A 23,131-nucleotide genomic window follows, 5' to 3' on the forward strand; every position below is an offset into this window, starting at 1 on the left:
TTTTCTTCTTTTTTATTGGGGGGGGAGGGGGGCAAGAAGTCAGCACTTTCCTCCTGCTCTTTTGGACTTCCAGTTCAATCAGAACTGACTTCTGTTGGGTTAGGCTGTCATGAGCCTTCATTCACCACTAACCAGGAGTTGGGTTTTGCCCCCTATTTTTATAGCCCTCTCCCGACTCAGCCCAATCATTGCAGTGGCAAAAACTGCAGCGCTCTCTGGATCCCCAGCTAATGTGGACCCAAAGTCTAGCCACTAGGTGTTGCCACAGAGAGGTAGCTGAGACTCCCTCCCTCCCCTTAAGGGTTGTGAATGCTGCCTCTGTGAGTCCAATTTTTCCTCTAAGAAACTCGGGAGCCAGAAATCCACAAGTCCATGGCTGCAAGGGGCTGAGAGGGTAAAACCAGGCCTGAAGCTACTGGTTAACTTATGTACAACACACACCGAGAGACACCCTGGGAACCTATCGGGGCCAGTTTTTGGGGTGTGCGACCTGTGCCGCTGCATCCTCTTGCACACTTCCATGGGATATCTGCAGGAAGGAAACTCGAGAATGCTGTGCAGGAGGAAGAAGGGGAGGAGAGAAAAAGAGGGGGATGCTGATGGACAGGAAAGGAGAGGATGCTAGTGGGGAGAAGAGATGGCTATATTGTGCCAGGGCCACTGCCTCTGTGGAAGGGAGGGAGTGCTGTACCAGAGCTGCCCCCAGGTGAGGAGGGGGGGGGGGGGGGGGGCGGCGCCAATGTCAGTTTTCACACAGGGCATCAGTTTGCCCAGAACTGGGCTAAAGAAGCTTCATCTTAGACCCACTATGAGCCTTCCGGTACAGAGGCCACAGGCTGAACACCACTCCTGAATTCTCAATAACCTGCCCGAGCCTGCCAGCTTCCCTGCTGTCAGGAACCTGCCAACTCCCTGGGAACGCGGCCGCCATGAACTTCTGAAAGGTGACCTCTGGCCCCTTTCTTTCTGACTGGAAGTCGTGACTTGGTTTCCCCTTAAATAACAAACTCTGAGGTGTGTCTTGCTTACTGCTGTTCTGACTCTCCTCAGTCTTGCTTCCTTTATTGCTTGCTTCCTGTTTTCTCTCTCACTTTCTGCCTCTTTCATCTCTCACCACGCCATCTATTGCCCTTTTGTCTCTCCTTCTCATCCCCAGACCCAAAGAAGAACTGCTCAGGGTGTGCATCCTGCTGCTGGCATTCACTTCTGAATGGGGCTTGTCAGCCCAACTGGTTCAGCATTTAATGCCTCACAAAGAAAACTGATTGCCTAATCTATGCAGCATTTTGGGGCTTTGAATGCTTTGGCTAGCTTCCCTCAAGCTAACAGAAGCAGCTGTATTTTGACTGATTAAATTCAGCTATTGTGCATTTAACTCCTGCAGGGAAGGTGTGGTCGGCTGTTGTGTGTGTGTGTGTGTGTGTGTGTGTGTGTGTGTGTGTTGGTTCATTATGGGTGCAGCCATCTGCTCGCTCCAGGTACCTGCAGCAGCTGAAGACCCCACCTCAGGTGGTTCAGAAACTAACCCAAAGCATGGCGTAAGAATAAAAGATAAGCCATACTGGGTCATACCAAGAGTCCATCAAGCCCAGTATCTTATCTTTAACAGTGGCCAGTCCAAGTCACAAGTACCTGGCAAGTACCCAAACATTAAATAAATCCCATGCTACTAATGTCAGAAAAAAGCAGTGACTGTTCCCTATTGACTAATAGCTGTTTATGGACTTCTCCTCCAGGAACTTACCCAAACCTTTTTTAAACCCAGCTACACTAACTGCCTTAACCACATCCTCTGGCAATGAATTCCAGAGCTTAATTGTGCGTTGGGTGAAAAAGAATTTTCTCCGATTAGTCTTCAATGTGTTACTGGCTAACTTCATGGAGTGCCTCCTAGTCCTTCTGTTATCCGAAAGAGTAAATAACCGATTCACATCTACTCCGTTAAAATAGGAGATTCCATATCTGCCTCTCACCTCTTGCAACAGGGAGTCCCACAGGGCTCATCACTCTCCTCCACCCTTTTCAACCTCTACCTTACTCCGCTATGCCATCTCCTCACTGATCTCAAACTAAAGTTCTTCCTTTATGCCGACGATGTTCAGATCATTATACCAATCCACAACTCGATCTCTGACGCACTAAACCACTGGGAAAGCTGCTTGGCATCCATCAACACCCTGCTAACCAACCTCCAACTGACACTCAATACCAATAAAACCGAACTCCTGCTAATCTCCCTTCACTCTCCTCCCCCCCACCCACTTTCAAATGACCCAAAATTTGGCACCGTCACAGCCCAATCATCCGTTAGAGATCTTGGTGTCATCTTCGACCAACAACTAAACATGAAGAGATATGTTAGCTCCATACTCAAAGATGGCTTCTTCAAACTTAATGTCTTAAAAAAACTGAAACTCTTACTATACCCCCAAGATTTCCGCACAGTGATACAAGCTACTATTCCCACCAAACTAGACTACTGTAACACACTCTTCCTTGGGCTCCCTTACGCTACAATAAAGCCATTACAGATATTGCAAAACGCAACAGCACGATTACTCTCAAATACTCGCAAGGGTGATCACATCACTCCCATCCTTAAAGAGCTGCACTGGCTCCCGATCCTATCCCGCATCCACTACAAAACGCTGACCATTGTACACAAATCCCTCCATGTCTATAATTCAAACTGGCTCAACCTGCCTTTTACCCCATACCAATCATCAAGACGCATCAGAACAGCCAATAGAGGCACCCTTATTGTACCCCCACTTAAAACTGCAGGCCTCTCCTCAATACGGAACCGTGCCTTATCAATTGCTGGACCGTCCCTATGGAATACTCTTCCCCCCATCCTGCGCCTTGAACCATGCTCCATTAAATTTAAGAAGAAATTAAAAACCTGGTTATTCAAATGTGCCTACCCAGAATAGGACCTTGTTTACTTGCGCCCCCCCCCCCCCCCCCGGTCTGCTGCCCCAAGATACTGTACATTAAGCCTCGACTTAAGTCTCTACTAAGTTACCTCTTGATGTTCTAACTATTTTTTTCCATGCTGTTCTCAAGTTATCCCCTCTCCTAGTTACGCTCCCTTGTTATCATGTAATTTCAGTTCTGCTGTTTAATTGTGAACCGGTATGATGTCCCTACTAATACCGGTATATAAAAGATGTTAAATAAATAAATAAAAATACTCGTTCAAGTCCTTTCATAATATCCCCCCTCAGCCATCTCTTCTCTAAGCTGATCAGCCCTAACCTCTTCAGCCTTTCCTCATGGGGGAGCTGTTCCATCCCCGTTATCATTTTGGTTGCTCTTCTCTGCACTTTCTCCAGTGCAACTATATCCTTTTTGAGATGCGGCGACCAGAATTGTACACAGTACACAGTGCGGTCTCACCATGGAGCGATACAGAGGCAATATGACAGCCACCATTTTATTCGTCATTCCCTTCCTAATAATTCCTAACCTTCTGTTTGCTTTTTTTGACTGCCACAGCACACTGAGCCAACGATTTCAATGTAACTAGCTTCAGTGCCTATCTGCTCTTTCCTTTCCTTCCTCTCCATCTTCTTCATCCTCTGCAACCCTCCATTCTCTCTTTCCTCTCCGTCTTCTGCAACTCCCTTGCACTAATGTTTTACTTTTACAATCCTGTAAATAGCCTCAGCGCCTGTAAATAGTTCCAGCGCCTCCTTTGGTATAACTCTTATCTTCAACTATTTCTCCCTTCCTCGGCCATTCCCACCCCTTACCTGTATCCTTTCAATCTTATTGACCTCTGATTTATCGTGATTGTGACTGCTTGCTTTACTATATCCCCCAATTTACTGTTTGCCTGTTATATTCCCTTGTATATTCCCTTGTACAGGTCCTTGGTGAGGCCTCACCTGGAGTACTGTGTTCAGTTCTGGAGACTGTATCTACAAAAAGACAAAGACAAGATGGAAGTGGTACAGAGAAGGGCGACCAGGAAGGTGGAGGATCTTCATCGGATGACGTACGAGGAGAGATTGAAGAATCTAAATATGTACACCCTGGAGGAAAGGAGGAGCAGAGGTGATATGATACAGACTTTCAGATACTTGAAAGGTTTTAATGATCCAAAGGCAACGACAAACCTTTACCATAAGAAAAAAATCAGCAGAACCAGGGGTCACGATTTGAATCTTCCAGGGAGGAAGATTCAGAACCAATGTCAGGAAGTATTTCTTCACGGAGAGGGTGGTGGATGCCTGGAATGCCCTTCCGGAGGAAGTGGTGAAGACCAGAACTGTGAAGGACTTCAAAGGGGCGTGGGATAAACACTGTGGATCCATAAAGTCAAGAGGCCGCCAATGAAGAGTAGGTGACTCGCCAGAATGATGGCTACTGCCTGGAGACAATACCCTTATTCAATAAACATACACATGGTTACTGTGACTCCAACATCACTCTAAGCTTCAACAGCAAGAGGAAATGTGGAAAAAAGGATTTGCACTCACAAAGACAGGAGTAGCTGGCTTGTTACGGCGGTTACTACCCCAAACCAAATAATCCAAATTACTACCTCCACCTTCCTCTATTCCTGATGCCTTTCAACTAGCTTGATCACTCCATTCTTATACTTCACTTTCAATGCATATCCAGCATAGTTCTCTGCTTCAACAGCAGGGGAGAAGAAAAACTGTTACTTCACACATCCAGCAGAGCTCTCTGCTTCAACGGCAGGGGAGAAGAAAAAAGGGTTCGCACTCACAAAGCGGGGAGTAGCTGGCTTGTTACGGCGGTTACTACCCCAAACCAAATGTACCTGATACTTCACTCTCGACGCATATCCAGCATGGCTCTCTGCTTCAACGGCATGGGAGAAAGACTGATACATCACGAATTTCCAGCATAGCTCTCTGCTTCAACGGCAGGGGAAAAGAAAAACTGATACTTCACGCATATCCAGCATAACTTCAACGGCAGGGGAGAAGAAAAAAGGATTCACACTCACAAAGCGGGGAGTAGCTGGCTTGTTACGGCGGTTACTACCCCAAACCAAATGTGCCTGATACTTCACTTTCGATGCATATCCAGCATAGCTCTCTGCTTCAACGGCAGGGGAGAAGAAAAAAACTGATACCTCACGCATATCCAGCATAGCTCCCTGCTTCAACGGCAGGGGAGAAGATAAACAACCAATAAGGGCTGTACAACATAATCTGGGTAAAAACAAATAAGCATGGGTGTAGCTTGCTTATTGCGGCGGTTACTACCCCTACTACCTCTAACTAATCAAGCTAGATATTTCACTTGGATGCAGCTCCATCACCGCTCTCTACATTAATGGTGGGGGTGGAAGGGAAATAGAACCAAGAGCTAAGAGAAACAGATAAGTATGAGAGAAAAAATGAGGGAAGCTTGCTGGGCAGACTGGATGGGCCATTTGGTCTTCTTCTGCCGTCATTTCTATGTTTCTATGTTTCTAAGGCACTTTCTCACTATTATGACCCCAAAATATTGTTCAGACTAGTGATAAAAAGCTAGCCAGCGCTGCAGGAGACTCCTGAACCCTCTGACTCTCTACTCTCCCTCTCCTGCTTTCTCTTTTTTCTATTTATTTACTGATTTTCCATTTTTAGGACAACTTTCCCATTTTAGCTCAAGTAATAACCATGGCCAGCTTGGCGGCTTGGTGGCAGTGCCATGTGGAGGATCCCTGGTTCAATCGCCGAGACTGTCTACTCCCTTAGTCAGATTGGGTTGGGAAGGCTGCATTGACAGCACCCATAGTTCCGGTGGTCATTGCTCAAGAGTAACATCCGGTGGCCAGATTCATGGCCCATGATTGCAAGCCCAGGACCATCACTGCAATGACCTGACTGGCACAATTGAGGAGGGGTAGGGGAGATATAAAATAGGGAGGGAAAATCCCAGAATACTTGTAAATGGCTCATGGTTCCAGGATTCCAGTTCTGGTTCTGATTTAACTGGAGGACCAAGGGAGCAAGGGGAAACATCCAGGTCACAGAATAAAAAAAATTAAAATACATGTAACAACCTACATAAACATAAACTATAAACAATCATACAAATAAGACTGTTGCAAACGAGGGGGTGCGGTCGCTTGCTCTAGAGGGATGTGAGCCCTTGGACCAAGGCACGGCTCAGGGAGGAGCCCCGAGACACACACCATGGGAGGTGAGAGTGTCCCAGCAGGAGTTGGAACAAGGCAGGACCAGGGTCAAGATATGGAACATCATAGGCACTAGAACAAGGCAGGCTCAGACCTCCACTGGACCTACACGCACAGGGGAGACCCAGCAATGCAATACTGGTCTCAAGAGTAGCCCTCCGGCCACTCAGTAGTTCTTCCAGACCTGCCACTTGGGAACGAGGAGTGCGTGGGGCCAGACGGAGGCTGAGGGCAGGAACATGACGAGACATGGAACTCAGGAACTTGGAAGACTCAGACGAGGATTCAGGATTCGGGCACCAGTACAGGGCGAGTACTGCACCGCAATGCGCCATGCGCCCTACACAGCCGCCCATGACCACGCCGGAAGCGAAGCAGACTCCAGATGAGAAGATGAAGATTTGAAGCTGGAAACATGATGAAGATTCAGGAGAGGCCTGTACCAAGGCGTGCCCTCCACAGCCACCCGTGGCTGGTCGCGGACCACGCTGAAGCGGAGCAGGCGCTGACTTGAGTCTAGGGCATGTACGGAAACTGGAACAAGGAACTCCGAAGACCAGGAACAGGATTCAAGACTCAGGAATCAGGAACAGACCTCTGCATTAAAAGCAAGGGGCTTCCAGAGACTTGCGCTGCAGACATGAAGACAGGCCTTGTGCCATGAAGCACCCTACACAGCCCCCCATGGGTTGGTCACGGACCATGACGGTGGCACGCCAGGAATGGTGGACGAACAGGAAACCTGGAAGCAGGACAGAGAGCTGGAGACAGGAACATCAGGACCAGGACTTAACAGCAGGAACATGGAACATCAGGAACACGGAACAGGCGATGAAGGAGCTCTGACGAGGAACAGGAACATCCAAGGGGACCAGGAACTTCTAACGAAGAACACAAAACTATCTGGACAGGAGAAGACCACGGAAGACCTTGTCAGACAGAAGAAGCATGGATGACCATGAAGATCCGATGCGAAGGCCCCGAGGAGAACAAGCAGAGCCCTTTTATAGAACTGGAAATAGCACAGGAAGATGACATCATCGGTTTAGGCCATGGGTCTTTTCCCACCGCTGGCCCTTTAAATATTAAGAAGAGGCGCGCGCTTATGCCATGCCTGGGTTGGGTAAGAGCAGAAAGGCAATGTCGACGGCGTTTCTGCCGCAAGGTGAGACATAGCGACGGTGGCACCAGGGCCGCGAAGAAAGGAGCGACGGCAGCGGTTTCCTCTGCCGCACAGGGACGGTCCCGGCAACGTCTCCTGCCGCGAAGAGTGAAGATTGCGGCAGCCCCTCCTGCCGCATACAGCGGCGTTGGGCTGCGCGAGAGCGGCAAGTGGAGGTGGTCCAAGGCAGCGACGTCGGGCTGGGGTGACCGGGAAGGTGAGGGAGCTGCTCACGGGCCTGTCCCACGGCAGCATGCACAACAAAGACATTATTTGCTTTCATCCATTCTGACACTTTAAGCACGAATTGAGCCTATTCACTACCCTCACATGGGTGCTGCAGCTTGGTAAACCTCTCGGTATTGTCCCCTGTGGTAGAACACCGTGGGTTAGTATTCCCATAAAAAGGCCACGCAATGATCGCCCTGCAGCCTGGGGCCACCATCTTCTTAAAGGGCCCTAGCGGCCGAATAATCCTCCCCCCCCCCCCCCCCAGTACAGGCCAAATCTCAAGGGGTCTCTCCAGATCCTCTGTCCCTCCTCCCCTCCACCCTACCGCTGCCCCATGAGGTGGCTGAATTTAAAAAAATGTAAATTGTAAAGGTCAGAGGGTGCCCCTCCCCAAATCCATGTCCTTTTTAAGCATCTCCCCCCCAGAGCTCGCCCTAGCCCACCACCCAACTGGAACCTCCCATGTTAGAGGCAATGGTAGGACTTTGGCTGGTGAGCACCATTTTGAAAATTGGCATTGCCAAGCCTGGAACCACAGGGGGTAGACCAGGTCTCCACCAGGCCAAGGCGGTTCGGGCAAAACTGGGGGGAGGCGAGCTGCAGAGAGAGGGGGCTTATTCAGGCCATCAGAATGGATGTTAGTAACCCCGATGCTCCTGGGGGAAGTTAGGCACGACTCCTGAGCTGTAGAAAATAACACAGCATGTGATTTATCAGGCAAACCCCATGATTTTATTTGCATAGTATTACCTAGTAATGAGCTGCTTTGCATGCAAAGTAGCCAATTACCATGCTTGCGTTATCAGGGGATAGCACTTATATGACTAAGGTGTTTACCGCACAGTAAATGCCTAGCATAGCTAGATAAATATGCCCCTAATATATATGAATTTCTTCCAAGGGAATCATGCCACTGGATAGGAACGGGCTTCTCAATAATCTTTCCCACAAATGGGAGACTGATCTATAATTACCTCCTACTTTCTGGTTTCTTAATAAGGGGCTGTAGAAATGCAGATTTTAAATGGGTAGTTAGTGACCCTTCCGACAGAGAGCAATTAACCATTTCTTGGGTAGGAGCTACAAAAGGCCACCAGGGACAGGGGTCCAGAGCACAATAGGGAAGCTTAATCACAGCCAGATTCGTGTTAATGGCATGACAGACCTCCCCCTCCTTACCCCAGGCTCGCCACTTGCCATTAGGATCTCATTCTGCTGCTTCACATGGATGTAATCGAATGATACACGTTGCCAAAATTCAAGTGACTCTCTGATTTTTGAGAAGAGGTTTTCAGTGTAACTACGGAGCCAGCTGCTGTAAAATATTCTGTCTGGGGGTGGGGGGGAGCGCTGGAGCTGCCCCTGGATCTGAAATCACTCTTCCCTGGGTGGAACAGGGGTCGCACCACCCTTTTTTATTGGAATATTATTGTGGCACTATATATGGGGGGAAGGGGGGGGGGAGAGAATGGATTCTGGGTTGCCTTGCCTCTGCTTCCACGCTAGGATGCCTTCGAAACAATCTGGGGGGTTTATGGTTGGATTGGAAACCTGTGGAGGCCTCAGCAAAAGCCATTCTAGGAAGCACTTCCGCTCCTGAGATCCTGAGCCGGATGATTGATTCCTGCAGTTCGCAGGGTTCTTGAGATGGACTGTTAATCCCTGGGATTAAGAGGGTGTCCGAGAGAGATTATTCAATGCTGGGTCCCTAGGGAGAACGCTGTAAGCAGGAATCCTGTCATAGGGCGCGTGACTGCTGGCATCGGAGCTTCCGCCACATCTTGTGCTCTCTGCCCTGGGCGTCCGCCGCGTCCTGAGAAGCGCACACGTCCGCCCAGCTGGGGAATCTTTTTTTTTTTTTTTTTTTTGCCAGTTTGTTTTTTCTCTCTTACACCATTTTCAGCGAAAGGAATGAGGAAAAAAATAAAATCCACAAACGCGCTGCAAGTGAAGGGAACATTTACTGGAACCGTGATAAACAAAAGCAGCTTTGGGAGAAAGTGAGGCCGTCTGCAGCTGTACTGGGAAGGTTGGGATGAGGAGGGGGTGCGGAAAGTTTACTTCCTTGGGGTAAAAAAAAAAACAACAGACCACAGAGCCAGGATTGGCGAGGATATGGGATAGAGGGGGTGTGGAGGGGGTGTAGAGATTCCTCTTCTCGCTTTCCTCTCTGGTCCAGCCTCGGAATACTAATGCACCACCTTCTGACCTCGGTCACTTCTGGCGCGCTTCCCCTTTCCAGTGGTGAATGGATGCTCTCCACTTGCGATCTGTTTCTGGAGAAACAGTGAAAGATACACAGGAAGAGGGGGGGAGGTGGGGGCAACAGAGAAGAAAAATGTCAAGAGATAAATCGATGCTGCCTTAATCTGAAGTCATTTCACGAACCAGGACCAAAAGCTTAATTCTGTTTTGTGCCACAGAGGGATTAAGTTGAGGGGAGGGATGACAGAGGGAGGCAGCAGCAAGGGAAAAGGGTTGGGTGAGAAGGACAAGGAGACAGATGAGCGAATGGGTGATGGGGAAGTGAAGTCAGTGGCATGGAGCCGCCATTACCCTGCAGGGCTGATCTGTGCTTCTGTTTTTCTCAGAACATTCTAGGACTATTTTTTATTTTTTTTTGTCCTGCTCTGCATGGTTTCAAGCACCAGAAAGGGATAAACCTGGTTCAGTTCTTTTGCTGATTGCTTTGGCATTCACCCAGGCCAGCAACTTTAGCCCTCATGTCATGCTAAGAATGTAATCCATTTCTGGTTTTTCTATCTCCCATCCAGGGCAGTGCCCTCTGGTCCTAATCATGCTACCACAGCTTGTAGATGGGGCCGGAAACCCAGGACTAGAGCTGCTAAAAAAAAAGAGAGGGCAGCATTGGGTCAGCAATCTCATGACGACACCTAGTTACCTGCGCCTGCAGAAGCCACGCCCACTCCTGCCTCTCGGGCCTATCCACTGACCACGACTCTCAAAAGTCCCTCTTCCCTCTGTGCAGAGAAGGCCGGGTGCTGGCCCGAGACCCCTGCCAGGCCTACACATATGTAATGGAGGACATGAAGTTGAGTCACCAGGCTTGCAGTGCAGAGCTGTTTCTGTTCCTGGAAGCAGTCATTTGGCTTATCCAGAAGGCCTCTGCTAGAAAGAATTTCCAGTGTAAATAAAGCCCAGGCCACATAGACTGTGATAGATGCGTAGCTGTCCGGGCTGTGATCACCTTCATGGATGCAGAGAAGGATGCATGGAGTTTTGAGGGTCCCTGCAGTCAGTAACCCTTTACTGCCCTTCAGTTTACTGCCTGGTTTTGGCGCACAGCGGCTCAGCACTTTCCCTGTCACATGGATGGATTAAAGGGGGAGCAAAGGGGACCCCCCCACAGTGCACCCAGATGGTAAACAACATTTTATTTCTAGAAATGGTGCATTTCTGCTGGAAGGGGAGAAAGCCCCACTGTTTTAAAGCCTCTCCAGGATCTCTCACCCCTTTGGTCCCCGAAGCAAACTCTGGGGGGTTCTTAAGGATCCACTGCCTTCCAGGAGGAGGATGCAGCGGGAGGGGAGTGTCCGAGAGGTTCGTTTAGAGAAGGCCCCAATTCCGGGCCTAGAAATGTAACTGTCTTCCGTTACTCGCTCCGGCCTCGTAAACGCACTTACAGTTGGGTGTCCCTGGCATTCATGTTTTGCATATTATGCACGCGATCTTGATACTTTATTTTTGCAGTGTTCATGGCTGGTTTGTCCATTAGGTGAACCAGACGCTCACCTAGAGCATCAAAAACTGGGAGACCAGAAACCTCCAGGAGCCGGTTACCCACTTTGAAGCATGGAAGCAGAAGAACGAAGGGAATGGATGCTGCGTGGATGGGGGGGGGGGGGGGGGGGGGGCAGTTAGAAAGGATGCTGGGAGGGTGCCGGGCAGGTAAGGGTGGGATGGCGAGAGGGAGGGGTAAGAGGATGCTGGGGACTGCCAAAGGGAGCAAAGAGCTTGCGATACTGCAAGTGTGGGGTGCAGGGAGTTGAAGGGGTGAAACAGGGGGTGCCGGGGAGGAGGGGATGATGGACGGGGGGGGGGGGGGGGGGGGGGAGAGGAAAGGGATGCTGGGCACTGTGGACAGGGGCAAAGAAATGCAGTAAGAGGAGCATGAGAGATGGATGCTGAGTGGGGGGGAAGAGAGAGGAGGATGTTGTGGCACAGCTGCCGCTGATAGGCAGGCATACAAGGGGGAGGGTGCCTAATGCCCTGGCCCTGGCAGTACCCAGCAGCAGTTCCTTCGTAATGGGTCCAGTTCTTTTCAGTTACTTTGCATGGGCTGGGATCACGACGCGGAAGATCTGTCGCATGCATGAATTATCTGGAAAGGCAGTAAACCTAGGCCTCTTATTTCTCTAAAAGGGTCTGGTGATGTCAAAAGGAAAGAGACCTCAGTGTCTGCCATGTCTCTGATATTTGGGGTGAGCTCTCCCCGCCGCGCCCCAGCTCAAATTTGTAACACAGCAGTGACGAGCTGCAGGAGACGCTTCCTGCATAAGAAGTTTCCCCAGAAAATCCGATGCCACCGCACTGTTGGGAGGTAGGAAAAACAAACAATTTCGATCTTCAGATCTTTCAGGCCACAGAGAAGGAGAACTAAACAAACATGAAAAGCAAGAGGCTAGCATGGGTCTGAGCTGGAGGAAATCTACCCTGGCAGCCAGAGGCAGTGATGTCCAGGAGTCTGAATTACAGGACGTTCTCGACCGGTGGGGTGGCAAGAGCAGGGCTCTCTCTCTCTCGCTGAAGTGCCCTCCTCAACTGGCTCCAGCGCCACCTAGGGGACGCCGGGAGAGGCCCTGGAAAGCTGCGCAGGGGTCACACCCACCTGTGCCTTTGCCTGCTCCAGCCCAGGCGGTGGCTGCGGTTTCAGGAGAAACACCTCCTCCCCCAGCCGCAGGAAGGAGCCCGGTGCAATGTGCTATTAATGTGTACACTGTGGGCAGGGATTGCTCAAGCTGCTATTAAAGTGTCACCGACCACGGGGCCATTTCTTCTGCACAACCCATGACTAATGGAATCGTCCCCAGCCCAGCACACAAAACACCAGGCTCTCGAGGGACCTACGCAACCGACAGGGCCCCGTCATAAAGGCTGAATGCAAGCACGGACACTCAGTCCATGCTCACTAAGGTTATTAGCATTTTATTTGCTATATGGCACTTTGATTGACAGCAGCTTAGTCATGACAAGTGCTAGGCCAGTTGTAATTTGAGAAATGATAAGAAGAGTTATTCCTTTACAGCGCCTCTTTCTGCTGCTATGAATGCATCGTGCACGCCATTTGGTACACGGGTCCCTTTGAAGTGCCCTCCCTTGGACAGGCTCCTTCCAGAGCTCTTGTTAGGAGCGTCAAACAGAGGTTTATATGGGCAGCTGCAAAACTTGTAAATGGCGTGAGACGAAATTCCTAGATAAGAAACACTTGCAGGGTCCATTCCACCCCTTCCGTGAAGAGGCGGCATCTGAGGTCCCAGTGATGGATCTGGGGCTTTCTGTGGTCCTAGGGGGGGGCACTCAGTCCTCGCCCTCGCTTAAATCCGCCCCACACCAGTAGCTGATATGATATTCTTGTCCTGGGAGAGTGCTACCCTAGGTCCCTGCTTCCTTTACAGCTGAACCTGACAAGCTCGGGGGGGGGGGGGATCAGAAAGAGGGCACTGTGGTTCCTTTCTTTGCAAGGAGGCCAAAGCTTGTTTGTTTGTATTTTTTGTGGCCTTGCTCTTTCAGATTCCTTGCATAGCCCTAGGTACTTCTGCAGAATGAACCCTGGAAGACCTGTACTTCCACATGAGATGATTAGCAATGGGAACCCTGTAATTATCCCAACAGGAACGCCTACAGCGATGGCTCATAAAGCTTTGTAAAGCCTGCTATTGTCAGGCAATTTCTGCTGAGTTTATTCATCGAAATCACTTTATGAAAATAAAAACACAAGCACTTTACGCACGATGCTCACGTTTTCCACCAGGCAGGCTAAGCAGGCGGAATCTGGAAAGGCCTAACATTTCCTTAGGGACAACCACTTTAAGACCACAGATCCCAGAATGCTCTAGGATAGAACTGGCCCAGCCCATCTTAGATGGCAGAGAATCATCAGGGTGCCCCAGGCAGGTTGGCATGGCCACCATAGATTATCATATGTGCTTCCCCTCCTTCGATGTGGCTGAATCAGGCTTTGAAAGGAAGAGGTGGAATCAGTGGAATCAAGGGCCCTAGATTCCTTCATTTGACAGCCCAGACATGAGCTGCATCAGGGACTAGTCAGAATGGCTGGCAGGGAAGAAAGACATTTCCTGGCCACTGGCTAGAGGAGGTACTCCAGGTCCACGCATTCGTTAGCCAAGAGGAAATGGCTGCTCTGGAGGTCATGGTGACCGTTCTTGTAAGCAAACTGAACAATAACAATTGCACCTTTGGTTTCCAATATTCAGCCAATTCCTCAGGACTCGTAGCCCAGCCCTGAAATGAAACCGCCGAGAAGCCCACCCAGGGTTGCACTTTGTGTAGCTGACAGGGAGAAAGTATTTCACCTCTAAGATTTGTAAAATTTTCTTGTATTATTAAAATGTGGGGGCCTTAAAAAAAAACAACCAACCATGAAAGTAACTTCCAAAGTCAGATGCATTGAAATGTTAGACTTCCAAAACGTTTGTGGAAAGGCCGGGCCACCGCTGATATTCTACGTTAAAATCCGGGACCAGGGAAGGGCTTTCAAAGGCCACAGTGCAGGTCGCCTCCACAAGCTGCCCATGCCCCTGCTCTGCCCGGGTTATTTGGGGTCTTGCCTTGCTGCCAGTTTGGAGCCGGCAAGTCCCTCTTTTCTTTTCTTCACGCTGACGGTTCGGTGCCTGGAATAGATCTGTTTGGGCTTTGGACACAGAGGCAAATGGAATCCCGCTTTCCATTTCTCGGTGCGGAAAGCAGAATTATTTGTGCCATTGTGTGTAATCAGAGGAGGAGGAGGCGACTCCAGTCTAATTTACAAGTGTCACTTTAGGCATCTCCCCGTGGAGCGAGAACGTTGTCTCTCCCGGTGGATGCCTGGGGGAATAATTCTAATTAACCAAGACGCACACCATTTCTGAATTAATTCCTCATTATTTCTTTAAAAAGATTGTTTCCCTTATACATCTGTACACACACACACACACAGCACACACAATCATAGCGTATCACTCTCCAAAAGTATATTTTTTGCTGGGTTTTCGAGACATTTAATGACTGATTTCATTTCCTCAGGGTCTACTCTTGGTAACCCGACCCAAATCAGGCCTTAAAAATCTTAGTTAAAGATGAAATTTAAAAAAAAACAAAAACAAAAACCAGACTTGTGTGTGTTTGCGGGCATGCGGCATCTACAAATGGTTAAAAGTAGCAGCAGAGAGCTAAACCTCGGGTACTGCTCACGTTTCCAAAGGCAGCTGTGCGAGTACATCCACATGCAAACGGATGCACCTCCATGAATGGGCCTGCTCCGTATGTGCAAACCTCGCCAAGCGCAGAGGAGCGGCAGACTGAGAGCATGGCGGTCCAGGGTGCAGATCCTGCTGGGGCTCCCTGTGACGGCTGGGCCAGTCTCGTCACCCTCCGTGGCCTCAGCTGCAAACCTTGGGCTGGGTCTGCGAAGGCTTTTTCTCCCATCCTGTGTCTGGGGGAAGACTGCTTAGTGAACGAGGCCCTTTGGTGGTACCTGAATGTAACTCGCTGTGAGTTACCAATGAAAAGGTGTGAGCTGAATGTAAAGATATGAACAGATATTGATAGTTTGCTGTGTGTGCTGCTTTCCTTTCATTCACTCACAAAACAATACTTTGATATTTCTACAGATATGTTAAGATATGTTCTGTCGGTCCCATCATGTGTGACACTAGTATGTAAATATATTTAAATACTTATACAGATGTATATAGGAGTGAGTTTCACTGATTCGCTGAGGAGCTCCAAATGACCTACAAGTATGGGGAAATGCCCCATTTAATTAGTAACATGCTACTCAGGTGTTTCCTGGCCACCCAGGTGGCTTAGGTGAGGGACACCCTGCACCTTCCCCCTGTGCAATCCTGGCCCCAGAACCTCACGCCACCCCCAGTCCAAGCAAGCTGGGGACTGAGCAAACAGGTCTCCATGGCTGGGTAACCTGATCCCGGGAGTAACCAGGAACCAATCTGGCAGCGGCTTGCGGGGCCGAATTCCTTTTCACCCAGAGCCAGTTTTATGATCTGTTGTGGTTTGTGATGCTTCTTCCTCACCTTGAGCTGCTTCGCAACGGCCTAAATAATAAAATGAAGAAAGAAATGAAGTAAACCTTGATGTGGAAGGGCTCCCTGGAAGCGAATGGATTCGGTTTGCTGCAGCCAGCTCCTTGGAGACAGTAGAATTAGGAAGACAGGGGGGAATCATATTTTTTGCCTTTTTTTTTTTTTTTTTTTAATAGCTGTGGAACGTGATTCTACAGGTTTCTCGCCTTCTTATGGATCACCCCTCGCACAAATCCTTTTCCTTGCCTAAACCTGAATGGCTCAAAGACAGCTGAGCTCAGCAGACTGATTTCATATTTCAATTAAAGTGCGTAGAGTAAATGCATCTCCCCACTTGTAAATTACAAAACTGAGGCTGGAGAATCTTTGTGCATTAAGTAAATGAGTTTGTACTGCACTGATTGCTCTGAAATGGTGCAGAATGTCAGCCCTGTCCCGGGCAGAAGAGGATGGGAAGAAAGAGCTGTGTTTACAGAGGACATAAAAATGACCTGGAATACGATTGTAAGTCAGGAGCACAAGGCCCATAGGCCAAGTAGAGTCTGCAATGCTGCAGTGGGACAAGATAATGGGCAGCCCAGACAGACCCTGCAGCCTCTATCTGCCCTCATACTTTGTGGGTTTCGTACCCCAAAACCTATGTAGGCCTTCACGCTTTTAACCTTCTGAGGCAGGCGAGGTTGCTGCTGCTGTTCCTACCTGTATCAGGCATTTAACCAAGTTACGGTAATAAACGGGATAAAATACATTTCTAACAAGTGAAAATGAAAACCCCTCAGCCCGTTACTGGTGTAAGAACATTCTGAAGTGGGGGTACGTTCCCCTCCCCCCCACCTGAAATGAGGGGAGGCCGGGATGAAGGTTGAGTTTAATCTGATAAAGCCAGAGCCTGCGGAGCCAACCAGAGATATGTGCTGTGTCCTCTGGCACCCACCAGAAGTTAAGATAAGTGTCTTTAAGGTTTCTTGTATGTTTCACTGAAAGTCTTGCAGTTCTCTCATAGGACTGGGCAGTGAAATGTTATCTTATCTGAGTCTTTCCCTCCCCAAGCTGCCCCTCACCAACCCACCCCACCGGCTGTTTTTCTTGTATCAATTCTTAAGATGCCTAATTTCTTGCAGCTTTAATCAATTAAAGTTGCTCCTACCTCACTTAATCCCACTCATACCCCACTTGGTACAGGACTTCCCTATCATGGTCTCACTGTTGTAATCTTATTTGTGTGTCTTGAATAGATTGTAAGCTGCAAGGAGGAGGAAGTGTCTACTTTGTGTTTCTGTGCAGCCCTTTGCTATACAAATCATGATAATAATAATCATAAGGAAACAGAAATATAAAGAGAGACTTTTACAACAATGTAATCTGTGGAGGGAAAGGATATCCCAGGCTCCAAGGAGCATGCGGATCCACGAGAAGGAACTGGGGAACAGCCAAGGGGTCTCAGAGGGAAATTTTCTGCAAATGAGATTTATCTGGCCAATGTTTCTGTAGCTCATCTGTCCCCCTAAAGCTGAACAGATTCATTTTCAGCTACCATCAGCTGAGCAGCCAGGGAGGAAAATCAAGTTGACAAGAATCTGGAAGCAATGAGAAGGAATTCAGAGATGAAATCTGATTGAGGGAACACCAATAGTCTTCAGCTAACATTCCTCTGGCAGGCTTCGGGTTATTCCTGTTTTCTTCTACCAGGTCTTCTAAAGCAGCAATTATGTATAATTCAGATGCCAGTCAATTACATGGCAATTTAGGGTCACACCTTGGCAGTGTGAGTGTATCAGGTCGGGATCTGCACTCAAGCACCGTACCTTATCTTAGGGGTGTGGGTTAGAGAGCAGATCATCCTTGTCACATGCGGCTACTGCACAGAGGAAATGGACTGGGAAGGTGGGGAGTGTTCCTGGCCATTCCAGGATCTGAAGCCAGCAGTCTGAGCATCATCTTCCATTCTCACCCTGCAGTAGCCAAACCTAGGAAAACACCAGTGTACAATTCAAACAGCCTTCTCCCTCACCCCCCATGTGTTTCCCATCTAGAGGGGATTTAATTGACACAATTCAGGCTGTCCAGTTTGGCCTATACTGGTCTTCTGACGTCCTTTGGGGAGCATACGAATGCTGAAGTAAAAACGCTTTGATTTTTCACAAGAAGCTATAGACTCAACCGAGCAGCCTTAAGGTGTTTACGCAGTAACTTAGATGAGCAGAGGAGTATTTTAAGACTTGCTGAGCTGACCCTGTGGATTTTTTTCCCTGCATCGCTGGATCTCTTTCGTCCATTGCCAGCAGTGGAAGAGGGAACGGGAAGGAAAGAGAAGCTGGAGATATTTGCAGAGCACCGTATAAGAGAGTAACCATATGGTAACTGCCTGTGGGTCAAGGAAGAGCAAAGGAGCGATACTGAACCTGCATTGAGGAAGGAGAAAATGTGGGGGGGAAAAAAAATAGCAATCCAAGCACCTTCTTTCCCCCCTGGTTATTAAGGAACCTTCATTCTAGCGGCTGTTATTTCATTTATTCAGGACTGATATAGTGGCTTTATCCGGAGCATTTTAGAATAACGCGGGCATGGTTTAAAATGGGATGAAACACGTAGAAGAGTGGGGGAAAGCTCACACGCCAGCCTGTGTACCGAAGTGAGTTTTGAGATTTGATTTAAAGGGGGCGAACTGCGGAGCCCCTTGGGGGAGTTCAGTCTATAGAGAAAGCCTAAGTGGGAGAAGCCCCAGAGCATTGGCGCAGCAAGGTCCAAAGCCCCCAGGCGCTGGGCCATAAGGGGCACCCGGAGACCTCGTTTTGCACTGTTTTGTTTTTTTTGTCAGCTGCAGGCAGTGAGAAGATGAGAAGAGGGGGTTATCTGAAATGTCTGCTGTTTCTGTGGCCTAAAGCACTCCTACAAGGAGGATGGGGCTGGTGGTGGTGGGAAGGAGGGGGAACTGGGGGGGGGGGGGGGAGGGGGAGGCAACACAAATGTATTGGCCCCCGGGCGCCGGAGACCTTTGCTACACCAGTGCCCCGGAGACTGGAGAGTGCATGGGAGGAACAAGGTTTGGTTTATAGGAGCCGAGGCTGGGAGACGGAGGAGAAAGATGAGGGGTGGGGGAGCGGGGGAGGTGCGAGGAGGTGTGGGGGAGAGAGTGGTGGAGAGGCATCCCAACTGAAGCTGCCAGTGCAAGGCAGCCACAAGGGAAGCAGCGCCTGCTTGACCAGGGAGCTGGAAAAGGAGAGGAGGGGCTGAGCTTTGGAGGACTGGAAAAAGGAGGGAGGGAGCAGGAAGGCCAGGGAGGAGAGCACTGCAGGAGCCCGAATGCAGCGTCGGCTTCAGGAAACTTTCTTGGCCTGACAATCTGTACACACGTTTGCCAAAGTAATCCATAAGTGCTTGAAGAAAAAGAAGACCAAAAAAAAAACAAACCCAAAACGTGTAACCGTGATAAACAACAAGGCGAGAGCAGTGCTGCCCTGGGGACCCTGCGGGAGTTGTCAAGGAGGGGCAGATGGAAGACGAGCAGGGAAAGAAAACAAGGGAAGGGGAGAGGGTGACTCAGGCTCCTGGCAGAGGGGGGAGGGGGGAGGTGGATATTGAGGAAATCAGAGGCAGGGTGGGAGAGACATTTGGCAGGAAGGTGAGGAGTGGAAGGAGGACTGCAGGAGGTTAGAAGAGCAGGGGGCCCCGCCGCCTTCTGGTCCCAGCACCATCCCTAATGCTGCAGTGCAATTACAGAGTAATCACTAGTTTGCTCGCTGGGGTTGTTTACAGTCCGCAGTTTGGGATGGGAAAGCTCGGATGACAGCAGGAGTCTATCCAGGGCTCCTTCTGGAGCCGAGATCCCCAGTCTGGAGACACAGGTTATGATGAGCTGGAAGCAGGTACCTTTCTGGGAAAACAGAAGGCTTGCTCCGGGGGTTCCAATCCCGGCTCTGCCTCCCTGAATGGCCTCAGAGGGGAAACGCCCTCTCCCGTGGCCCCTCTGGGCCGGAATAGCCCGGGGCCTTCTCCCCTTCTGCAGGAGAGCCCCAGCCATCCCTCCCGGAGGTGGCTGCACGGGAGCTGGCGCGCTAGGATGGGCAAGCTCACCGGGCTCGTTTCGCGATGAAAGGTGCTATCTAAACACTAATTACTTTTGTGTAAAAAAAAAAACAAAACAAAATGAATTCTCAAACACGGCCATAAAGTCAAGGGACGGAAGGGAGACGGACAAGTCCAGATTTGTGCGGAGGAAGCCAAACAGTGCCTTCCGATTCTTCAGAGATTTGAAGGGCAGCTGCTTATTAGTAATAAACAATAACAGCAACGATAAAGTTTCCAAGGATGTCAGGAAACATTTCCTGCTGGCTGGCTCTGGCATCCCCCCCCCCCCCGTGCCCTCCCCCTGCAGGATGGGGGCCACTCACCCATCTTCTTCAGCGCCCGCAGCCCCAGCGCCTTGGCGCACGCAGCGCTGTCCTGGCTGGGCTCCGCCGTCGGCCGGTACCTTTTCTTCCTCCCACAGATCATGCTCCAGAGCTGGCCCAACATGAGCTGGCCGGGCTTGCCTTTCGGGGAGGGGGGAACGGTCTGGGCTCCCGGGTCGCTGCCGCGGCTGAAAGCTCCCAGGGTCCGTGCCTGGGGTTGCGCTAAAGACGGGAGACAGCGCCGGGCCCCACAGAGGCTGAGATTACTGCCCTGCAAATCTTGGCAGGGAGGGAAGGAGGCAGGGAGTCGCGTTTCAGCTTCCACCCTCTCCCCTCCTCCCTCCTCTGCTCTCAAAGGATTAACTGTTTCTAGTTCTCTTGCTATAGGGGGGTGGGAGGGAGGTCTCAGCTGCCGGAGAGGACAGGCAATCTCTGTCTTTCCTTTCTGCCTTCTCTCCCTCCCAGATGCAGCCGCACCTTCCCTGAGCACAAGCCCTGGTATACAGGCAGCCAATTCCCCCATCTAGTGATCATTTCCTGTCCTTTCAATAGAAAGCTCCTGGCAAGGAATACTTAACAGCACAAATCCTACACCATGTGCCCTGCCTTGTAGCCGTAAAGCATAAGAAGAGTAGAAAAGGGAGATAGATCTGTCTGCCTCGTCCCATCCAGCAAGATACGGTGACATGTACAGGCACTTCTATAGCTTCTTTATTCTGGGCACCGTGTGATACAGTGAGATAGAAGGGATAGAAAACCCAGGGGATGATCCTTATTCCCGGGATAAAGTGATACAGTAAGAAAGAAGGGATAGAAACACCAGGGGATGATCTTTATTCCCTGCACCGTGTGATACAGTGAGACAGAAGGGATAGAAACACCAGGGGATGATCTTTATTCCCTGGATAATGTGATACAGTGAGATAGAAAGGATAGAAACACCTGGGGATGATCTTTATTCCCTGGATAATGTGATACAGTGAGACAGAAGGGATAGAAACACCAGGGGATGATCTTTATTCCCTGCACCGTGTGATACAGTGGGACAGAAGGGATAGAAACACCAGGGGATGATCTTTATTCCCTGCACCGTGTGATACAGTGAGACAGAAGGGATAGAAACACCGGGGGATGATCTTTATTCCATGGATAATGTGATACAGTGAGATAGCAGGGATAGAAACACTTGGGGATGGTCTTTATTCCCTGCACTGTGTGATACAGAGAGATAGAAAGGATAGAAACACCTGGAGATGGTCTTTATTCCCTGCATCATGTGATACAGTGAGACAGAAGGGATGGAAACACCTGGGGATGATCTTTATTCCATGGATAATGTGATACAGTGAGATAGCAGGGATAGAAACACTTGGGGATGGTCTTTATTCCCTGCATCATGTGATACAGTGAGACAGAAGGGATGGAAACACCTGGGGATGATCTTTATTCCCTGGATAATGTAATAGTGAGACAGAAGGGATAGAAACACCTGGGGATGGTCTTTATTCCCTGCATCATGTGATACAGTGAGACACAAGGGATAGAAAAAATAAGGGATGGTCTTTATTCCCTGCACCATGTGATACAGTAAGACAGAAGGGATAGAAACACCTGGGGATGGTCTTTATTCCCTGCACCGTGTGATACAGTGAGATAGAAGGGATAGAAACACCTGGGAATGATCTTTATTCCCTGGATAATATGATACAGTGAGACAGAAGGGATAGAAACACCTGGGGATGATCTTAATTCCCTGCACCATGTGATACAGTGAGATAGAAGGGATAGAAACACCTGGGGATGGTCTTTATTCTGTGCACCATGAGATACAGTGATATAGAAGGGATAGAAACACCAGGGGATGGTCTTTATTCCGTGCACTGTGGTACAGTGAGATAGAAGGGGTAAAAACATCTGAGGATGATCTTTATTCTTTGCATCATGTGATACAGTGAGATAGAGGGAATAGAAATGCCTCAGGATGGTCTTTATTCTTTGCACCATGTGATACAGTGATATAGAAGGGATAGAAACAGCTGGGGATGGTCTTTATTCCCTGCACCATGTGATACAGTGATATAGAACGGATAGAAACACCTGGGGATGGTCTTTATTCCCTGCATTGTTTCATACAGAGAGATAGAGTGGATAGAAACACCTGGGGATGGTCTTTATTCCCTGCACCATGTGATACAGTGAGAAAGAAAGGATAGGAACTCCTGGGGATGGTCTTTATTCCCTGCACTGTGTGATACAGAGAGATAGAAAGGATAGAAACACCTGGGGATGGTCTTTATTCTCTGGATAATGTGATAGAGTGAGATAGAAGGGGTAGAAACATCTGGGGATGATCTTTATTCTTTGCGTCATGTGATACAGTGAGATAGAGGGAATAGAAATGCCTCAGGATGGTCTTAATTCTTTGCACCATGTGATACAGTGAAATAGAAGGAATAGAAACACCTGAGGATGCTCTTAATTCTTTGCACCATGTGATACAGAACATAAGAACATAAGAACTAGAGATGTGAATCGTGTGATCGATCGTCTTAACGATCGATTTCGGCTGGGAGGGGGAGGGAATCGGATCGTCGCAGTTTGGGTTTTTTAAATATTGTGTAAATCGTGTAAATCGAAAACCGGCACACTAAATCATCCCTAAAACCCACCCCGACCCTTTAAAATAAATCCCCCACCCTCCCGAACCCCCCAAAATGCCTTAAATTACCTGGGGTGCAGTGGGGGGGAGGGGAAGGGGGAGGGGAAGGGGGAGGGCGGGAAAACCGGCACACTAAAACAAACCTAAAACCCACCCCGACCCTTTACAATAAATCCCCCACCCTCCCGAATCCCCCCAAAATGCCTTAAATTACCTGGGGTCCAGAGGAAGGGTCCCGGTGTG

At 49.4% G+C, this 23,131-nt stretch overlaps 1 protein-coding gene across 1 annotated transcript in view; it reads right to left on the bottom strand.

Moving 5' to 3' along the window:
• Nucleotides 1-20,647, bottom strand: part of PLCD3 (phospholipase C delta 3) — a 73,195-nt gene extending 52,548 nt beyond the window's left edge. Inside the window, exon 1 of the mRNA XM_029572430.1 lies at nucleotides 20,230-20,647. Within this exon, the coding sequence (XP_029428290.1) occupies nucleotides 20,230-20,353 (124 nt within the window). The 5' untranslated portion in view covers nucleotides 20,354-20,647. The remainder of the gene's footprint in view (nucleotides 1-20,229) is intronic.
• Nucleotides 20,648-23,131: the final 2,484 nt, after the last annotated feature.

The sequence above is a fragment of the Rhinatrema bivittatum genome, chromosome 12 (genome assembly GCF_901001135.1).
Source record: "Rhinatrema bivittatum chromosome 12, aRhiBiv1.1, whole genome shotgun sequence".
Lineage (NCBI taxonomy): Eukaryota > Metazoa > Chordata > Amphibia > Gymnophiona > Rhinatrematidae > Rhinatrema > Rhinatrema bivittatum.